The sequence below is a fragment of the Grammomys surdaster genome, unplaced genomic scaffold (assembly GCF_004785775.1).
Source record: "Grammomys surdaster isolate TR1022 unplaced genomic scaffold, NIH_TR_1.0 143, whole genome shotgun sequence".
In the NCBI taxonomy this organism is placed as follows: domain Eukaryota; kingdom Metazoa; phylum Chordata; class Mammalia; order Rodentia; family Muridae; genus Grammomys; species Grammomys surdaster.
The window spans coordinates 4421673-4443402 of record NW_021604601.1 but is presented as its reverse complement, the minus strand read 5'-3'; the positions used below and the strand labels follow the sequence as shown (position 1 = coordinate 4443402).

General features: G+C 44.0%; 1 protein-coding gene across 2 annotated transcripts in view; it reads left to right on the top strand.

Annotated features, from left to right (window-relative positions):
• Syne1 (spectrin repeat containing nuclear envelope protein 1) overlaps nucleotides 1-21730 on the top strand; it is a 471763-nt gene that overhangs the window by 431285 nt on the left and 18748 nt on the right. For both annotated transcript variants that reach the window (XM_028764327.1, XM_028764328.1), the window contains 10 exons: nucleotides 1375-1537; nucleotides 4428-4615; nucleotides 5825-5975; nucleotides 9423-9605; nucleotides 9857-9994; nucleotides 13289-13480; nucleotides 14313-14640; nucleotides 17426-17494; nucleotides 19003-19145; nucleotides 21460-21583. In XM_028764327.1, coding sequence (XP_028620160.1) covers nucleotides 1375-1537; nucleotides 4428-4615; nucleotides 5825-5975; nucleotides 9423-9605; nucleotides 9857-9994; nucleotides 13289-13480; nucleotides 14313-14640; nucleotides 17426-17494; nucleotides 19003-19145; nucleotides 21460-21583 — 1679 coding nt within the window. The remainder of the gene's footprint in view (nucleotides 1-1374; nucleotides 1538-4427; nucleotides 4616-5824; nucleotides 5976-9422; nucleotides 9606-9856; nucleotides 9995-13288; nucleotides 13481-14312; nucleotides 14641-17425; nucleotides 17495-19002; nucleotides 19146-21459; nucleotides 21584-21730) is intronic.

Genomic DNA, 21730 nt, shown 5'->3' with positions numbered 1-21730 from the left:
AGAGAGAGAGAGAGAGAGAGAGAGAGAATATGAATCTCAGTAGTTAAGAACATTTCCAGCTTTTCCAGAGGACCTGGGTTTGATTCTCAGTACCCACATACCGCAGCTCACAACCAACTATAACCCCTACATGTATAGAGTGAACAGAAATTAACATAGGCACAAGCATCAATAAAACTAAATAAATAACCCCTCATTAACACAATTACAGCTATTTGCCGTAGCATTCTAGGTAGCCTGAATGATCACTTTTGATCAGTAATCGCATACTCACTCAGGGCCTGCAGAGCCCTTCTGACTGGTAACATCAGATCCCCTCTTCGGTCCTTTTCAGATTGTTTACAGTGCTCCATGGCACAGCAGTAGTTCCCAAATGTCAGCCTTTGTAAGAACCACGTTTATTTAAAATGCTAGCTCTGTAGCCTTATCCCTGGAGGTTCAGACAGATGAGAGACAAACCTGGGACAAGCACTTGTTCAAACTGACTGGTTCTCATTTTTGAGCATCCTATCTCTAGTCCACATTATACTTTCCTGCTCTTCCACCTTCTTAAAAAAAACAAAAGAACCTGTGTGTATGCATCCATTCATGTGTGTGTATGTGCATGTGTGTGTGCATGCGTGTGTATGCGTCTGTTGTGTGCCTGCATATGTGTGTGTGTGTGTGTGTGTGTGTGTGTGTGTGTGTGTGTATGTGGCCAGAGAACTATGGTAATACTGGGACTTACAGGCACAGGTTACCCTACTTGGCTTTTTCTAGGTGCTAGGGTTCAGAACTCAAGTCACTTGACTGACTAAGCCATCTCCCCATTCCTGTCTTTCATTTCTGATTGCTTTTTCTTTAGTCCTCCTTTAAGAAACTTAAAAAAAAAATGCTTCCTTCTCAATCAACACCCCTGCACAGCTTTCATTCAATGCCCACCAGTGTAATCAACAGTATAATCTCCTTCCTCCCTTGTGGACCTTAGACCTGACTTTCTGCATGTCTCTGTGAGGGCCCTCAAGTACCCTGCCGGACTGTTTTTCCTTGGGTATTCCTCCTCCTGTGATGTAAATTGTATTATTTTGGGAATCGAGTTCTGTGAAAGCTGAGGGGTGCTGTAATACTTATTATAGCATTGGGTGTAATGGTTGTGAATAGTTGCTGAATGCTCTCCTTCGCTGAGCACTCTGTTACCCCACTTATTTAAACCTTATCAAGCCTTGTGTAGTCTATAAGATCCCATTTTATATAATGACAGCAGAGTCACTCTGCCAGTAAGGAACTGTGCCAGGACGGACCAGCGCAATTTGGCTTTAGGTACAGCATTCGCTTCTGCACACAAGGGTAAGATGATCAAGGCCTTTCCCCATCTCACCAATTCTCTGCCCACAGGGTGAAGAAGTTAAAGGAGACTCTGGTGGCTGTACAGCAGCTGGACAAGAACATGGGCAGCCTGAGGACTTGGCTGGCCCACATGGAGTCAGAGCTGGCCAAGCCCATAGTCTATGATTCTTGTAACTCCGAAGAAATACAGAGGAAACTGAGTGAGCAGCAGGTAGGACGGAAAAGAGATTGCTAAGCCTTGCAGCCCGTGTTCTTTTGGCCAGGATAATTGGGTAGCTACAAGATGTTGACTTGGGATGAAAGATCAAGAGGAAGTTAGGCAGGACTAGTGACAATGACGAAGCTTTGTGTAGGAAACATGTGGGGACAAATAGGTTCTGTATCACTGCAGAATTGACTCTCATTTTTAAAAATTGCTTTTTTATTTATATTTCAAATGTTATCCTCCCCTTTCCCAGTTTCCCCTCCACAAATGCCCTATCCCATTCCCTCCTTCCCCCTGCTTCTATGAGGATGCTCCTCCACCCACCCACCCACTCCCGCCTCACCAACCTAGTATTCTTTTACACTGGGGCATTGAGCCTCCACAGGACCAAGGGCCTCCCATCCCATGGATGTCAGATAAGGCCATCCTCTGCTACATATTCAGCTGGAGCTATGGGTCCCTCCATTTTTATTCTTTGGTTGGTGGTTTAGTCCTTGTCAGCTCTGGGGGATCTGGTTGGTTGATATTCTTTCCTATGGGGTTGCAAACCCCTTCACTTCCTTCAATTCTTTTCCTAACTCCTCCCTTGAGGTCCCCATGCTCAGTCAGATGGTTGGCTATGAGCATCTGCATCTGTATTAGTCGGGATCAGGCAGAGCTTCTCAGGGTACAGATATACCAGGCTCCTGTCAGCAAGCACTTCTTAGCATCAGCAATAGTGTCTGGGTTTGGTGAATATGGGATGGATTCCCCAGGTGGAGCAGTCTCTGAATGATCTTTCTTTCCATCTCTGCTCCACTCTTTGTCCCTCTATTTCCTTTAGACAGGAGCAATTCTGGGTTAATATTTTTGAGATGGGTGAGAAAAAATAGTGTTCAGCTTAGGGAAAAGAGTTGCAATGTTACTGAGCTGCAGTAAATGAAATCCCAGGCCAGATGTGGTGGTGCATGCCTTTAATGTGCAGGATGCAGAAGCAGGTAGAGCTCTGTGAGTTCAAGGCCAACCTATTTCTACATAACGAGTTCTGAGTCCGCTATGTCTACAGAGTAGGACTCTGTCTTAAAGTTAAATAAGTTAATAATGGAAGAAAGAGAGAGAGAGAAAGTTCTGGAAACGTGGAGGCAACCAAGTCAATGTGGGATTATGGGAGCAATGGGAAACCTGGGCAAATTTAAAAATCACTTTTTAAAAATAAGGAATATATATTAAGAACACCAACAAGCAGGACAAAGGAGGGTGGACATGACACCTATAAAGTTCTTCCCCCACCCCCATGAGAAAAATACAGATTTATTAAGGCAAAGCAAGAAAAAAATATATCCTGGAGTAGGAAGGCAATAGAGATGCAGAGGACCCTATAGGCCCTGCCTTAATAGCAGAATAATTTGAGCAAGATTAACTCTTGAAGCTTACGTTAGCTAGCTTTCCATCACTGTGAAAAATTATCTATGGTTGCCAACTTCCAGGAAGGCGGGCTTTATTTGGCCTGAAGGTTTTGGGGATTTCAGTCCATGATAATGTGACTCTGTTGCTGTGGGCCTATGGAAGCGTTGTGGCCTGTAGCAAGAGAGCGTCCAGGAGAACTGTTGACTCTTTGATGCCAAGATGTTCAAAAGAGAAAGAGGAAAGAGCTGAGATCCCAAAACCTTGACAGGGATAGACCCCCAGGGTTGTAACTTCTTCACAAAGGCCCCACCTACTAGAGGTCCTACTGCTTCCTTATACCTTGAAGGTATGTGTCCAAGCCTTTGACATGTGGGTCTTTGAAGAACATTCTAGAATCAAATCATAGTGAAGCCCAAGAGAGAGAATATTGGACATTTTTTGATTCACATTCTCTGCATTTAACATGAGTTTGTATGTTGGAGTTTATAAAATCCAGTTTCCTGCTTTTGATCAAGAAACTTTCCATTTCTGTTCTACATTTAAAACTGTGCTCCAAGGAAAGTAAGTAGTGATGATCTCATTTATGAAAGGGAGCCTTGCTTTCTAAAGCCACAGTACCTCTTCATGTTGTCCTGTGCACTTGTAGATCTGTAACACTTACGTATCAGTTCTGAGGTGGGTGGGAGCTACTCATAGGTACAAGCACACTGAATTGATCAACTAATCAGTTGAAATGAATGTGTTGTATCAGTTGAGCACAGGGCAAGAGATTCTCTCTGTCTCTCTGTCTTTCTCTCTCTCCCCTTCCCTTCCTCTTTCTCCCTACCCCTCCTTCTCATTCCCTCCCCGTCTTCCCTTCTCTCCCTCCCCCCCCCATGTATGTATGTGCAGGCATGTGTGAGCCATAGCATTCATGTGGAGGGTTGGTCCTCACCTCCTACCTTGTTTGACACAGGGCCTCCTATTGCTTACTATTGTATACACCAGGTTAGTCAGCCCACAGGCTTCTGGAGATGCTCCTGTTTCTGCCTCCCACCTTGTCTTAGCTCTGGAATTATAAGTACATGCTACCTGTAACATCTGGTTTTACATGGTTCGAGGCATTCAAAACAGGTTGAATCACATTGGTGTGGCAGGCACTTTCCCGTTGAGCCATCCCTACAACCCAACTCAAGATTTATTTATATCCTTCATTGCTAAAGCCTGTTCTACTCTTAGTGGTGTGTGTGTGTGTGTGTGTGTGTGTCTGTGTGTGTCTGTGTGTGTCTGTGTGTGCTTATAGATATGGACAGAGGTCAGAAGGGGGCATTGGGCCTCTCAAAGCTAAAGTTTCAGACATCTGCGGGCCTCCAATGTAGGTAATGGGGTCTGAACTCTGACTCAAGTAACTTATTCATTTAGGAAAGTGAACTACTGTCCAATAGGGCGCATCAGTCAATGAGCATGGCCAGAGCGCGCTGTCATCCACATCACAGACTCTTACAGTAAAGCACACTTCAATCCCCTGCAGGAGCTCCAGAGAGACATCGAGAAACACAGCACAGGGGTCGCCTCTGTCCTCAACTTGTGTGAGGTCCTGCTGCATGACTGTGACGCCTGTGCCACCGATGCTGAGTGCGACTCCATCCAGCAGGCCACTCGCAACCTGGACCGGCGGTGGAGGAACATATGTGCAATGTCCATGGAGAGGAGACTCAAGTAAGCGGGGATGGGAGGTTCTGGATGAAACCAAAACGAAACAAAACACACAAACCAAACCCTGAACCAAAAAAGCTCCATCCATCTTTCTGTTCACTGTATCCACTGTTTACTCTTTTCTTTTGTTACAAAGTCCCAAAATAGCCCACCCAGACTTCCCCAGATTACCACTACCTACATATAATTGCAAATATAAATAGGCATAAAGGCCATATAAGTATAACAAGCCAATTTATACAGGCACCCACAGCTTAAATATTACATAGAAAAATTACAATCTTCCCTTTCAAGATAAGTAAAGCTTTATTGAATTCGTTGTCACAGATAGGTAACATTTTGAATTAAAATTCTACTCTTCATGGCATTAAGTGAAATAATCCACACTCAAAAGAGATAAATATTTCATGTTGTCTCTGGGCCTAGATTTAGAAGTCTAGATTTAAATATATAGATAACACATATAAATCTACACTTAAATGTATAGATAACATACGTGTTTAAACTTAGGACGCAAAAGTCACAAAGGCACTAAGAGAGGAGGAAGGACTCTAGAAGAAAGGGGATGGGGGAGGGGGGAGCATGAGGAATGGAGGAACGTGGGAAGCCATGGGGGAGTAAATAAGAAGCACATGCACAAAGATGAGCATTGCGTTGAAACCTATCGCTTTCTGTTCTACATTTGTTAAACAATAAACACTTCTAAGCTCTTCGAAAATGCCAATAGCAAAATCCCAAGGCCTGAACCTCAGTGACCTAAAGCGCAAAACTATGCCGACCTTTGGCCAGTCCTAGAAGCTCCACGTTTGTCTATCAAGGTTACCAATTATCACTCTGAGTCTGACGTTGGCCTTAAAGAAAGGCTCCAACTTCCTTTTCCTTTAAGGGTGCACTGGCCCGAACACAGTGTCTACATGTAGGGTTTCTAGCTTCCCATGCAAGCACCAGGGCTGCTCATGTAATGCATTTTAATATCCAATTTGACTAACTCCAAATTCAAAGCTGCAGGGCATCTTTTGAAACCAACAGCTGTTTTATTTTAGCTCCCACAGTTGTCTGTCTCCTTCCCTGGGCGGTTTGGGTCAAAGCTGTTATTGTTTTCCACAGCAGTTGCCTGTCCGGGCACTCTTAATCCCATTGAGGGCATCAGATAGGGTTCTGAACATCGACAGCCTGAATAACAGGGGTGTGTTCTTCCATCTTCCGCCTCAGAATTGAGGAGACGTGGAGGCTGTGGCAGAAGTTTCTGGATGACTATTCTCGTTTTGAAGACTGGCTGGAGGTTTCAGAAAGGACTGCTGCATTCCCCAGTTCTTCTGGGGTGCTCTATACAGTCGCCAAGGAGGAGCTGAAGAAGTTTGAGGTGATTCATGCTGCCAAATATTCAGCTGCTCATTGCACTGTGATACTAGTCAGCTGGTAGCTGATGCCACAGAGCATAGACTGACTAATGTGTTATGTATTATTTGTGCAAATAGCTGGGGAATGGCTTTGTAGCCATGGGTAGCATACCCCATGGATAGACAGAGCGGTGGCAATTTTAATTGAAGATTATCAGAATTACAAATAACATATAAATAGAAATGTTAGCTAGACCTGGTAGCAGATTCTTATAATCCCAGCTCTCAGGAGGCTGGGGCAGGAGGATCTCAAATTGAAGGCTAGCCTGAGCTACAGAGTAATATCATGTCTGAATAAGGAAAAATAGCAAAGAAAGAGGGGATTGGAAGAGAAAATAATTCTCTTGGAAAACAAGACTCATCATTCTCCCCAGAGCCGTATGGCATTGTTATTTCAGAATTGTTCATGTATATCCTCTAAGATTAAAATATGACTATTTCTATAATATGAAAATCTACCTGTAAATATATTTCAACCTAGCTAGGGTGTGTCTAGATACACTTATGGGAAGACCAGCAAGAGTCAGGAAGAGGGGAAGGCGGGGCCCGGTGGGGACTAGAGGCAATGGGAGCAGAGAGTCTTGCAGTGTGTGTACAGAAATGTACCCTGTGTGCTAGCTCAAAGAATTAAATAATCAAAAACATAGGAGTGATGGGGATAATTGGCCAGAGCGTTGTCGTTGCCGCCCACTTCTTATAAAGCAGAAGAGACCAGGACTGTTCTTGAGTCTCAAAGATTTTGTAGATTACCAAGAGATGAAAATAGCAATGGTTAATTACATTTAAGAAGGAATCATAAAATCACCCTATTAAGGGCTCTTTGCCTTCACAATCTGAAATCCACTCCGTAGCTCTGTGACAACCTGAACCCCAACCATTGGCCTAACTGATTTCCACATAGACATTGGTGTGGCTAGAACAAGCCGTTCTATACACACACTGACACACACACAAGTGCCCGTGTACTTACTGTAAATGGTTCTGGTATGTTCTAAGTAGTCCTTACTCCGTGCATCATCGGTTATTTTTCCTCAGTCCTCCTCAAGGAGTTTATAAATGAAACTAGCATTTCAGCTAAATCCGTAAGTGACCCGATTTTTTTCCCGTGACATCACTGAACCAAGCCTTGAGCTACCGGGAGAAAAATGAAATTTCTTCCCATTGTTGTCTGACTTACAGGTCTGAGTCCTTGATGGAGAACTCTCTGAGTATGATAGTGTTTGATGCTATGTGGAATAAGTAAAAATATATGAAACTAGACCAGTAAATCCAGAGAGAGAGAATGCCTCTGTAACAAGTTTTCTCTAGGGGGCTGGAGAGATGTCTCGGCAGTTACGAGCCCTAATAGAGATCCTGAGTTCAATTCCCAGCAACCACATGGTGGCTCACAACCATCTGTAATGGGATCTGATGCCCTTTTCTGATGCATCTGAAGATAGCTACTCATCATGTATATAAAATAAATAAATAAAATCTTTAAAAAAAAAGTTACCATGAACTGTGAAAGAATCCAGGTCACTCACTCCAGTGCTGGTGGAAGTGACCCTGTCCTGTATCTTGTAGTGTTCTGCTTAGTAAAGGTTAAAACCTCTCCTAATTGGCTTATCCCACAAAGCAGATGATATGGGATCATTCTTGATGCTATTTTGGACTCAGATGGCCAGCACTGAAATAATTGATTTGTACCAAGTATCATTATCCTTATACGTAATTTTCTTGCAGACAGAAAATGTCACAGAAACCAAACTCTGCTTAAGAATCATTCATTCAATTGCATAAATGTTTGGAAAGAAACATTTGGGCACGCTGGGATGCCAGCCCTGAGTGCTGTGCCATCACCGGAGTGGGCAGATCTGTGTTCTGACGTACTACAACATCAAAAGTTGAACCTCCTTTAGCACTCCTAATTTCTTTAAAACTTAAGATGACCTTCTGGGATGGGGGTTCTGAAGGCAGCAATCAGAAGGCCAATCCTTTCTAGGGCAGAGGTGCGATCCTGTGAGCAATATGAAGAGCCAACCAGTACAGAAGTGTGAGATACACATAATTCAGCGCAGTGAACCATTCGTAACATTTGGGTTGGGGGTCTTGGATGCTTCGTCATCCACGAAGCATGCAACATGCATTTAGAGTGAAGCTGTATTTTATTTGTGTGAGTGTTCGGTTGGTTAGTGCCATGCCCTGCAGCAGGGATAGAACAAAGTGCTAGCACCTGCACTATGCCAGGATAATAACTCTGGCATTCTTTATGAAAGCTGACCACTGCATCAGCAGAGAAGAAAGGACCTTCTTCAAACTGCTGTGTCTTTTTTTTTTTAAATGGAAAGTTAGTTGTATTTTACACTAAACTGATTTTCATAAAAGGAGGGTTAAACAGCTGACATTAGAGGCACTTCTGCCAAAGATGGTTTTAGTTTCATTTCTAATGGACACCAGGATTGAGGTGATTTCTGCATTTTGAAGAAATTACATATTCTACAAATGCACATTGCCATTTTACGTATCATTTCCTCAGCATAGACACAGAAAGCTTGAGAATGCTTCAATCTTACATGTAAACACTGGTATATGTTCTTGCAGTGGTTTCTTAGGAAAATTTGTTTCCTGGTTATTATTTATTTTATATTTTGCTTTTCAAGACAGGGATCCATATACCCAGGATAAAATAGATTTTAATAAACTCTATCAACTATTAATATGACCTGGCCAGCCCCACCCCCCATAATCGAGTCAAAATCCTATGGATTTATTTATTTAGCTTTGTGCAATTACTGGAGGATACCTCCTGATCTAATTCTCTAACCCCAGACTGGCTACTTCCCCAACTCTGCTCCCCAAGTCCTTGCTGTTTAGGCCTTTCCAGTTATTTCTACTCCAACAGTGTGTTCTGGGGAATATTTCATTAAGATACATGGTACTGGTCCAGTATACGTAGGAATTCTCTCATACTGAGTGGGGGCAGCCGGATATTGGGGTACAGAATTTAGTATTTGAATACTTAGTAGCACCAGACCAACCCCCACCAGCCCAGGCTGGCTTTCGGTTCCCTGGGTAGCCTAGGATAACCTTGAACTTCTGATTCTGATGCTCCTGCCTCCAGAGGACTGGGATTACAGATTTGTGCCACCACACTTGGTTTAGTTTTATTAATCATTTTAAAAATGCATGCACCTTCCACACGTGATGTTTTTGTGTACGTACCAATATATGTGTGTACATTGTGCTTTCCTATGTATTCATTTAAAAATACAATTGTTCCTTACACTTCTGTGATTTCTTGCTGGCTCTTGGTCAAACTGCTGGGTCTGTGATAGGGTAACTTCTGTTCCCCCTGACTCTGCAGTATGTAAACCCTTTGAGTTACATCCTTGAAGGATCTCCCATGCTGATTCTCTTCCCTGTGGCTTCAGGCTTTCCAGCGGCAGGTCCACGAGAGCCTGACCCAGCTAGAGCTTATCAACAAACAGTACCGGCGCCTGGCCAGAGAGAATCGCACCGACTCCGCCTGCAGCCTCAGGCAGATGGTCCATGGAGGCAACCAGAGATGGGACGACCTACAGAAGCGGGTCACCTCCATCTTGCGCAGGCTCAAGGTTCTCATTAAGCCTTGTCTCATAATTTAGAGACTAGAGGATAAGCTCTGACTAGTGAGATGTGTTCTTGGGGGACAGTGGAAGTTGGAATGGCTGGAGGGGATGGAGCGGCAAGTGATACGAGGAGAGTTTAGGGTGCTCTGTGCTTGTGAGGAATTGACATTTCAGAAGGCTAGAACTGGCTGGGCCATATCAGTGTGTGACTGCAGACATTTTAATGCCTAGTATCTTCCTTTTCCTCTTCCTTCCAGCATTTCATTAGCCAGCGTGAGGAGTTCGAGACTCCACGGGACAGCATTCTTGTCTGGCTCACAGAGATGGATCTGCAGCTTACCAACATTGAACATTTTTCTGAATGTGACGTTCAAGCTAAAATAAAGCAACTCAAGGTAATGAGTCAGTTATTCTGCAAATTGTCAGTGTGGAAGAAAACGGAAAAGGAAAGGGTTTGCAAATCCCTTTGTGTAGAGTTGAGTAGAGTCTTTGAAAACTTAGTTCTTTGTGAACAGGAAAATAATCAGAAGATATTAAACATATGAAATTTTGGGAGGTTTTTTTGTTTTGTTCTGTTTTTAATTTTTGAAACAGGGTTTCTCTCTGTGTAGCCCTGAGTGTCCTGGAACTCACTCTGTAGACCAGGCTGCCCTTGAACTCAGAGATCTGCCTGCCTCTGCTTCCCAAGAGCTGAAATTAAAGGTGTGAGCCACTATAACTGGCAATGTTGAAATCTTTTAAAAGTTCTCTAATCCACCATTAGCGTAAACACTTTAAAAATATCAACTTGGTTGTCAGTGTTAGAGATTTTTGTTGTGGTTGTTGTTTAACATATTATTTCCAAGATCTGTAGAGAATTTAGGTGACTCCAGTTTTTTAAAAAAAAATGGTGCATGTTTCATCTGCTTTAATTTTAGAAATACTTTCTAAAATTGTGTGTAGCAGGGGTCAGGGAAGTGCACATGCCACTGCGTTCATGCAGGGGTGAGAGGCCAGTTTTATAGTTAGTTCTCTCCTTCCATTACATGGGTTCTGGGAATTGAGTTCCCATCTGTCCTCACCCTTGGTGGCAAGCACCTTTGCCTGTTGAGCCATTCTGTTGGCTTACAATGCTACGTTCACATTTGGGGGTTTCATTCCACATAGTCTACGTTTTTGGAGGCTAAGTTAGCCTTAAATGCGTGCTTTATCATTTACTACATAATTCAGACACAGTGCTAGCTAGAGACCTTCATAGAGGAGATGTACATGCTAAGAGGATTGGTGAGATTAGTCATTTTCTAGACGGTTTCTGTGTAGCATCATATGCCCGTGCAGTGCTCTGGGGAGAAAGACAGGAAGACGGCTAAGCTCGGAGGTCAGCCTTGACTGGATAGTGAGGTCCAGTCTAGCATGGACTCCAGTGTAAGAACCTGCTTCAAAGTAAAGCAAATCAAAACAAAAAAAATAGATGGTAAGGTGAGACACTTCTGTAATCTCAGCACTCGGGACTTAGAGGCAGGAGGATCAGCAATTCAAGATCATATTTGTAATCTCTCTGGATTCCCTGAGGGACAAGCCTGACTGCATAGGGGTTGATGTCAAAAGTATTCCCTCTCCAGGAAAAAGACATCGGGATGGGTATGGCCCTCATGCCTCTTTGGACAACAACAGGGGGACCGGAGCCATTACAAGGTCCCCTAAAATTACTGGAGGTCAGGCCTCTATCCCCGCCTTAGCAAGATTAGAATCGCCACAGCCCTTCTATACTTAGAGAAGGGAGGAGATGTCAGGGGCAGCCCTGATTACACACTGAAGGCCTAAAATCAGCCATAGGCCTAAAATCAGCAGAAGGCCTGTCATACATGTATACTAACACCAAGTCTTGGGTCTCAGTGGAAAAACATTGAAACAGATGGCTATAAACTATTGTAAACAGGCAGCTTTCATGGAAATTTACCAGCCTGAGTAGTCATAGACCTTGTAAATAGGTAGCCTTGGCAGACAATACCAACTTAGATAAGGACAAGTGAATCATAGGCAGAGTCATAGTGACCTGTCCCCTGAACCTTCACCCAGCCAATACCCTGTTCTGAACGATATCTGTATTCCCCCTGAACACCCACACTCCAGTGTCATCCCCTTCCCCATGTCCTGCCTTTCTGTGTTTATAACCCTGTGTGAATGAGTTACGATTTGAAAAATAAATAAATAAATTATTAAAAAATAATTATAATAAAAAAAGACCATATTTGTATATCAAGTTTGAGATTGGCCTCTGCTACATGAGACTCTGTATCAAAAAAACAACATAGTGTATTTATTTATTTATATGTTCTTGTGCTGATACTCGAACCCAGGATATCATACATGCTAAGTATAAATTATACCACTTAATCACCTCCCGTAATACTCCACTGTTGTGTCTTTGTTTGTTTGCTTGTTTCGTCTTTAGGAATAGTCATAATGCCTGTGGTGGTATGAATCAGCCTGGCCCCCAAAGGCTCATATATTTGAATACTTTACCAGGAAGCAAAACTGTTTGAAAGCACTAGAAGGATTAGAAAGAATGGCCTTGTTGGAGTAGGCGTGGCCTTGGAGAAAGGATGTCACTGTGGGTGGGCTTTGAGGTTTCAAAAGCCGACACCAGACCCAGGCTTTCTCTCTTGACCTGTAGATCAGAGTATATAGATAGCTTTTAGCTACTGCTCCAGCACCATGTGTGTTAACCACACTCCTTGCCATGATGGTAACTGACTACTCTTAAAACTGTAAACAAGACCATAGTTCAATGCTTTATTTAATAATTACCTTGGCCATGGTTTCTCTCCACATCACTAGAACAGTATCTAAGACAATGCCCAAACCTTTTTGGTGTTTATGATGAAACAAAAGAAATTACCCTTAATTGTACCTTGTGAACGTGGACTGAATTGCAAAGTCATAGTCTCTAATGTTCTGCCCAATGCTTTGCCTTGTCCCCCACCACATGACTGTCTCAGTACGTCCCACAAGCGAATCAGTATTTGAACACTTCAACAAGACATTTCTACCAATTGGTATTTGGAACTTTTCTTTTTAGATTCTTCTAGAATCTCCAAGTATTCACTACCTTCTGTTTTCCTTATGGTTTTTCTCATTAGTGGACAATTTAAACTCTCTTACAGGGCTTATTCTTGGACTGAATGAACATCTGTCACTTGAAACTTGTCCCCGTGATACCTGTCGTTGAGACCATGTAGACTCTTATAGAATAATCTTTCCCAGATCCCTTGCTTTTCAAATCAGTATACCTTCATGATTGGATGCTTATGTTCCAAAATAACAGAAGAATCATGAGAATCTGTGACACCCCTCCCCCTGCCCTCTTAGTGTATGTGTGACACAGGGTGTGTGTTATGTGGAATAAAGGAACATGCTCATATCATACCATCATTTTTACCAGGACTATTAATACCATGATGGTTGTCAGTATTTCTCTGTTATTCTCCACCTGCACTATGGTAGTAAATTTTTATTACCAAAGGCTCTGTTCTGATGGTTTCATATCTGACTCCTATTCCATCTTAACGTGATATTTTACTTTAGAAAATAACTGCTCCATTGTTGTCCTATCCCCCATGTCGTCTTTCTGACACTGAAAGAAATGCGTGCCTTACTGTGACATTATTTTGAGATGTGTAAAATCCACATTACCTTTGCCCCCTCAGGCTTTCCAACAGGAGATCTCACTGAACCACAATAAGATCGAGCAGATCATTGCCCAGGGGGAGCAGCTGATAGAGAAGAGCGAGCCACTGGATGCCGCTGTCATCGAGGAGGAACTGGACGAACTCAGACGCTACTGCCAGGAGGTCTTTGGACGTGTGGAAAGATACCACAAGAAACTGATCCGCCTGCCGGTAAGCAGCACTAGGTTCTTTCTCATTGAATCTAGAGAGAATTAGTTGTATGGGATTAGTTAGTATAACAGTCAAGAGTCCAGAGTCTAGAAGAAGAATGTGTAGGTTTGTTCTAAGCCTTGATACTGCTGTCTATATAACCTTCAAGAAGTTGCCTTACCTCCCTCGCCTCAGTTTTCCCAACTTTAAAATGGATTTATTCATAGTTGCTACCCTGTAGGGAGAGCTGTTTTCTTCCTTTGCTGAGTGACCATGTATTTGTATAGCGACTTAGGCAGACTGTGTGGTGTTCTTCTTCTCCGGGAGACGAGATAGCTTTGAGAAGAAATGAGATGAGCAGTTGCCCAGCTCGTGAGATAATTTTTGAGTGAATCACTGCCTTCCATTTCTACCCACCCCCACAATTTCATCACATGAACGGGAAAAGCTGCTATTAATCCAAACACTTGGAAATGTCCTACGATTACAAACATGTTGTATGTCTAGTGTGTGGACTCAAAAGGATAATGTGCCATTATGGCCAGTTGAGTTGGAGACATCGTACTTGGTCCATTATTTATATAACTCTTTATTTAATTTTAATTTAATATTGTTTAATTTTCTATAATGGTCCCTTAGAGTAAGTTTTAATAGATTTACCTGTGATAAAATTGATACTGAAACAGATGATTATATTAGGTATTTTGAAAGTAATCAGGAATTTCTCCATTTGTTGGTAAACGTTAACTCCATGTGGTCAGCAGGAGGTGCTGGCATTTACTGAAGGTCTTACCTGTTTGGAGTAAGAGGTGGATCCTGTCCTTGTAGTAACAGAGCTGTGACTTCCTTTTAGCTACCAGATGACCATGACCTCTCGGACCGAGAGCTAGATCTCGACGACTCCACGGCTCTTTCAGACCTACGCTGGCAGGACCCCTCTGCAGATGGCATGCCCTCCCCACAGCCTTCTTCCAACCCCTCCCTCTCCCTTCCTCAGCCCCTCCGGAGTGAGCGGTCAGGGCGTGATACCCCAGCCAGTGTGGACTCCATCCCTCTGGAATGGGACCATGATTATGACCTCAGTCGAGACCTGGAGTCAGCATCTCGAACTCTGCCCTCAGAAGACGAAGAAGGCGAGGAGGACAAGGAGTTCTACCTCAGGGGAGCTGTTGGCTTGTCAGGTAGGAGAGAAAACTGCCTGTTGGGAATCCATGTGAGGGACACATCAGATATCTGGACTTTTCTACCCTGAAAGTTATAAGCACTATATGTATACATGGTCATGCAGGGACATCATAGGATGCTGGTCCCAGGGTTGGGTAAAGACCCTTGTGTGACTAGAAGGATAGTGATGAGCCCATGAGATGAACATAGCAGTGGGCAGAGGAAGGAGGAGGAGAGAGAAGAGCCCTGCCAGGTGATCCACGGTGGTGCTTTGGGTCATCTGAAGTTTGTCAAGAATAAAATTGTCCTGGACAGCATCGAGTGGGCAGAATGGAAGATGGGATGGTGGCTAAGGGACTGGCCCTGAAGTGATCAGTTCACCATGGAGAGGGATTGGGCCCTTACCCTGAGGTGCATAGGGATCCACTGGAAGATTAAAGGAGAGAAGTGACCAAATATATAATTTTGGTTTATCTGTGTGTGCGCTCCATGTGTGGTGGAACACAGATGGGAAACCAGAGCATTCAGATGACTGTTATTTATGACCATAAATAATGATCTATAAGCCTGAATTAGGGAAACAGCACCAGGACGGGGTGATACATCATGAGAAATGAACCCCCCACACACACACTGGATGATTGGAAAGAGGTGGAGGTGACTCTGGATTAGGCATCTTAGTGGAAGATGAAGGTGGTCCTCGGCTGAGAGGACACGTGGCGTGTGTGGATGAGAGAGGCGTGTTGTGTAGTAGTGGAGGTACAGACATTAGTTGCATCCATCCCCATTTTGAGATATTTGTGGGAAAATGTAGCCACAGTGGTGGTGGAGTCCCGGGGGGGTTTCCACGATGTGCGAGTCCCACATGCAGGAGAAACGTCTGCAAACCCCAGTGATACGAGAAAGTCCTTGGTTCCAAAAGGGTTTATTGTCATGGCGGATGGTAGATGGATCTGGAAGGAGCCCCCCACCACCACCCCACCACCCCACTATACCACCACCCCACTCCCCACCCCTGTAAAACTCAGGCCAGACCTGAGTTAAATAGGGAGGGAGAAAGGGAGAGGTTCTGGGGAAGCATGCTTCATTTGCTCCCCTCTCTGGCCTTCATTAGTATGTAAATCCCTAGGGCCTGAGGCCTATAGTCTCACCCTCCACCTGTGCACTTTGGGCAGGGCTGTAATGGCCTATGTGACTGAACAATGTAGGTCTATGGAGACCAGACTGCGTGTGGGTACTCTGGGTTCTGGGGACGTGGCCGAATGCCTGCCATTTCTCTCTTGGAGTCTCGGGGTTCCAGGCCCATTCCCAACCATGAACCAGGATACCCTTACACAGTCCCACAGATATTTACAGAACTCCCAGAGCCTACAGCTTAGAAATAGATGCATGGGTCTAGGTGTATATCTGCAGATGCACCTTAGGTAGGGATTCTCCTACATATAACTAGGAATTCTCGGATTGCACAGGGGGAAATCACACAGCTAAAGCGTCCTGAGAGAAACGGGAGGAAGAACAACAACAAACCAGCATCACTCTTAGTTGGGGGGAGGGGGAAGACTAAGAAAAGAGAACCAGACAAAGGCAAACAAAAGTGATGAACAGTCAAAGAACAGTGCAGTCCATCATGTGGCCCTCAGCCACACATGGCTAGAAAGCCATGAAGTAGGACTGACCTAGCCGAGGTTGATTATAGACAGAAAATGCATTTATATGCATGGGCAATTTTTCAAGACTCAGTACAAAGGCAGAACACAAACTTAGTGCTATTTATGTCAATTATGTGCCGCATTTTAAACCAGTCCACTTGTTTATGACTATTCTAATGAGGCTATCAATACTAAATTCTTATTTATGGCTCACATGCAGATACAGGCAATGGTGTCCCTCTATAAGCTGTCTGTGCAGAAATCCAGACATGGTGTTATTCATCTGTAACCCTAGCCCTCCAGAGGTGGAGATAGGAAGATAAAGGGTTCAGAGTAATTCTCTGCCACTGTATTGGTCACTTCTCTGGAGCTGTGACAAAGCACTATGATCAAAACGCAACTTAAGGGAAAGGTTTATTTTGGCTTACGTTTCCAGAGGGATAAGCATCCATAATGGCACAAAAGGCACCAGAGAGGAACAGGAGCAAGAAACAGGCTTGTTACATTGTCACCCATACCCAGGAGGCAGCCAGAGGATGTGTAATAAGCTATAAACTCATCAAGCCTTGCCAAGCCCCGCCCCCAGGGACATACTTTCTCTAACAAGGCTCCGCCCACTAAAGGTTCCACAGCTCCCTGTTAAAGCGCCATGAACTGGTGACCACGTGTTCAGATACATGACCCTGAGGCGGGTGTTTCTTATTCAAACCACCACAGCTATGCAGTAAGTTGGAGACTTGAAGGGCTGGTGGAGATCTCTCAAAGCTAACATGCCATCAATGGGGAATCTCTCTTCTGCTACTTAGTGTCTTTCTAGGTTTGCATGAGGAACCGCATTCCTCTAGACACTTGTTTTCCCATCCATAAAATGGAAATAATACTATCGGGCATTCTTAGGGTCCCTGTGAGAATAAAAGCGCCTTAAACAGTGGCTGGCATAGAAAACATGAAGTCAGTATGAATTCCTAGCAGGATTCATTACATGAAGCCTTTGGAAAGCACACATACCCTCCCCTTCATGCCAGCGGCTGTCAAGAACAACGAATTTCTTTCTTCTTTTTTTTTTAATTCCTGAGGCAAACTACTTTCCCACCACAAGGAAATTGAGGTGTCCAGCATTTAGCTGTCAACTTAGACTGTGCTCTTTTTGCAGATATAGTGATCCCCGAGAACCCTGAGGCCTATGTAAAACTCACAGAAAATGCAATCAGAAATACTTCTGGTAGGCACAAAGACTGGGAGCGAACCTCCCACACCCGACGTCTTACAACCACCACCCCCTTCTCAGCTCAGCTTCCTTGCCTCTCACAGCTTTGGCATGCCAAGGCACAGCCTTCTTCTCTTCTTCCTGCATTAGGAAAAAAAAAAAGCTGCTGGCTGATCTACACCCAGAATATGATCTCCATAACCAGGTCAGGAAATAGATCCTCGGCTTGTCAAGTGGTAATCAGTCTCATTACAGAGAGAACTTGATGCCCAGTGACAGCTGAAAATATAGGAGGCAAAAGCCCTCGCTCGGCCTATGTGCTCTCATCTTCCCATTGGTGGAAGCCGGTGCTAGCCTTGTCATGCGGTGACCTGCCACTGGCTGGGCAAACGATATTGGGCACACCCTCGACCATAGCCTCCATGCAGGTGTGAACATAATTGTAGCTGATAAAGCATTTCCTTGTCATCTCAAAAGTGTTGCCTCCTCAGATGAGTAATGTTCTCCATGGTACTGTAATCCTTAGATTGTCATTTGAGAGCATCATTTCTGAAACCAGAAGAGTTGCAAAGAGACGTTAGTTTTGCTCAAGATCCTGTACTAGTTTGCACTCGATCCTGTAGATACTTAAGCACACTGAACGTCCAGGTTGGGACGAGTCTAGTTTATAGCAGTCTGCAGTTTCTGGAGACGAACACAAGGTCAAAGACCAAGCTAGCTTTACAGTGACTTTCTCAATGATTTCTAGCTAGCCATCTCTCCTGGGTAGATTTAGGAATACATTTTAGAAAGCTTAATTTATTTGTTATTTTCATCCAGTCTTTGTTCCTGGTCAGCAAGGACCACAATATACATGCAAATGAATACTTGCAAACACATGCCCACAGGCATACCTGTAAATTCAAAGCTCTTAAGAGAGTGTCAGCCAGAACCTAGGCAGCAAGGATGAACATGCCTAAAGAAGAGACAGAAGCCAGGTTTTGTTTCAGCCAGATAAGGAAGTGTTCCTCTATGCGTGTCTATTCCGAGCTAGTCTTTCCTTGGTTAACTTGAATTCATGAAGCCAGGGAAGTTGTGCTGATCTCTCTGAGATGCACAGAGACGAATCCGAGGGTGAAGCCTTCTCTGCTAGCTAAGTGAGTATGGAAGCATCCGCTTCCTGGTGCCTGGGACATGGCGGGTAACTGCAGATTATTGAGAAAGCCTTCCACTGTGTGTAACACTCTGCCATCAGAATGGCTAGAGAAGGGATCAGGGCCCCCAGAGGCTGGTCAGGATCCACTGCAGAGCTCTCTGCCAAGCCCAGGCTGCTGAATCTCTTTAGGAAGCACACTTACTGGCTTGTCCCCTTAAATGTCTAACCCTCTAGCAGGACAGCACTAAACCTGCTTTACAATTCCCCCAACACACATATGCTTTCTGCTTTGCCACAGTTCAAATGCTTTCTGAAGCCTCTTGGCTGACAAGCTTGAAATTAGTCAAATGTTGTGATCCATTAAAGACTCTTATGGTTGGCACCACAGGGGATCCCAGCTCATTGGAGTCACAGATGAGGCAACTGGACAAAGCCCTGGATGACAGTCACTTCCAAATACAGCAAACCACAAATGTCCTCAGAAGCAAAACTCCGACAGGGCCAGAATTGGATACCAGCTACAAGGGCTATGTGAGTATCCAGTCTGCATGCTCTTGATCTAGACCTGAATTAAAATTCTGACCAAAACTGCAGCACGTGGGCTCTATAGGTTCTTAAGTACAGAGGTGACCCTTGACCTCATAGCCTTGCACATGTGAAACAAAGCCCCATTGTTTGAGATTAGTTTTTGAAAAGATGGCAGGCCCTGGGACCCATTGTCACCACCAGCCTGTTCCCTTTCGCTGAGCACTTAGTATAATCCACTTAGTTGAAGACAACCAAAACCTTTCACTTCCAAATGTCACTAGGTACCTATCCAAATTCAGCTAATAAATTTTGGATCGAAGTTATCCCTGGATTACTAATGTGAGATTTTGTTGTTGTTGTTGTTTTAGTTCTTAATTCATTTTGTAACCTTAGGGGTGTTTGTAATCTTCTGCTTTTTGATTTGAGGATATTTCACAGTGTTGAGAACTGAACCTTGGATGCACTAGGCTTACACTGTGCTACTAATCGATGTCTTGGCCCCGCCTTCAGCTCTGTGGGTGCTGAGGCTGAAGGAAGCCATCCTAACTAAACCAAGCTTTGGGAGAAGCTAGCAAGGGATTACATATCTCTATCTGTCCTGTGTTTTCTGTTGCTAGTGTATTCAGTAAAACCTATACATTGTAGCCACCAACCAAGTAATGTATTTTTTGTCAGCAACCTACCTATACATACTTTAAGCAAGAGAATTTTGAAGTAAATCTCGTCCCTCGCTCCTGGTCAAAGGGATGGAAAGCTTCCTAGTGGCCTCATCACCTCCCACCCATTCTCCATTTTGGAATCAGGGAGAAAGGTGCACATGCTGTTACTAATACCTTCCCAGTCACGACTCCATCATGAAACTGCTTTTTAAAGTGCAGTACGAAGGCTGGAGATACAGCTCAGTGGCCAAGTGTTCGCCTCGCATGCTCAAGGACCTGGGTTCAATCTGCAGGACTGGAGAGGGTAAAATTCAAGCACAGCGTAGCTCTACGGTGACCCCATTGACCTCACTGAGGTGACACTTCACCTCAATCAAAAGTAACAAGCGTAACTCAAAGATCCCATCATTGTGAAAAACATTGAGAGACAAGATTACACTCCACTGACAAGAATGTGTTGAAAACCACCTTCTGTGTCACTGCCTTGTATATTTTACTGTCCTTTATTTTGAGGTAGGTTCTCGTCAGATAGCCAGGCTGGGCTTCAGCTCATGATCTTTCTGTCTCCGCCCACCAAGTGCTAGGATCCTGCTCACGTGCCACCGCGCCTAGCTATAATTTGTTCTTTTAATATTTGAATACTGTGTGTTTTACTTTGAGTTTTGAACTGAGTCCCTTGCTGACTATCAAACATTGCTGTAAATTTTCTCATAAAGCAGCTGGCTTTCATATGGCTCTGAACCCTTAAGTATTTCAGTTACTTAAAGTAAAAGATGTTCCCATGGGATTTGTGGTACTATTAGTGTTTCTACATTTACGTTTCTGAAAGAGAAAAAAGAGACAGTTTGCTAAAAATTGGATATTGCCTCTCAAGCTGAGGACTATGGACTTGAGATTGCAGATCAGTTTGATCTGTTTAGAGTCATATAAAACAGCTGTTCTCAACCTTCCTAATGCTGCAACCTTTTAATGCAATACCTCATGTCGTGGTGACCCGCAATCATAAAATTATTTTCATTACTACTTCATAACTGTAATTTTACTTCTGTTGTGAATCATAATGTAAACATATGTGTCTCCTGATCACCTTAGGTGACCTCTGTGAAAAAATCATTTGAACCTAATGGGGTCGGGACCCACAGGTTGAGAACTGCTGTGGTCAAAGACTTTTGAGGCATTTTATATACCTATTATGCATACAAAGTGTGTCCTTAAACATTTGTGAGTGTGTGTGTGTGTGTGAGAGAGAGAGAGAGAAAGAGAGAGAGAGAGAGGGAGAGGGAGAGGGAGAGGGAGAGGGAGAGGGAGAGGGAGAGGGAGAGGGAGGGGGAGAGAGAAACAGAAAGGACAATAATGTCACCGATCATTTCTGCTGCCATCTGTTAAATGGGTGTAACGACTCTGACTTCCTATTGCGTTCTCCAGTGACAGTGGTGTAAAGTACAATCACCACTCAGGATTTAACACCAAGACAAGCTTTATGCAGGGATGCAGAGCCTGTGAAGAGCATAGTTTTGAATTCTGTTTAATTTTACTGGAGCTACACTAAAAAGTAAAACAGTCACTACCTTGTTGAGGGACCACAAAGATGCTGTCCTGAAGCACTTTGTGCTTGTTGTGAGGACTAATGTGACAGGGCTGGCTTTTTGTCCGCACAGATGAAGCTGCTGGGTGAATGCAGCGGCAGCATAGATTCCGTGAGGAGACTGGAGCACACGCTGACGGAGGAAGAGAGCTTTCCTGGCTTCGTTAACCTCAACAGCACAGAGACTCAGACAGCTGGTGAGCACGGTGCCCTCAGCTCGAGGGAGCGATACACAAGATCCCAAACCACCCTGTCACACCAGACTCCACCGGCTGCTTAGCCTCTCTCTACAGCATTGTATCCCACGGCAGCAGACGGACACAGAGAGTGTCATGATGTGTCTT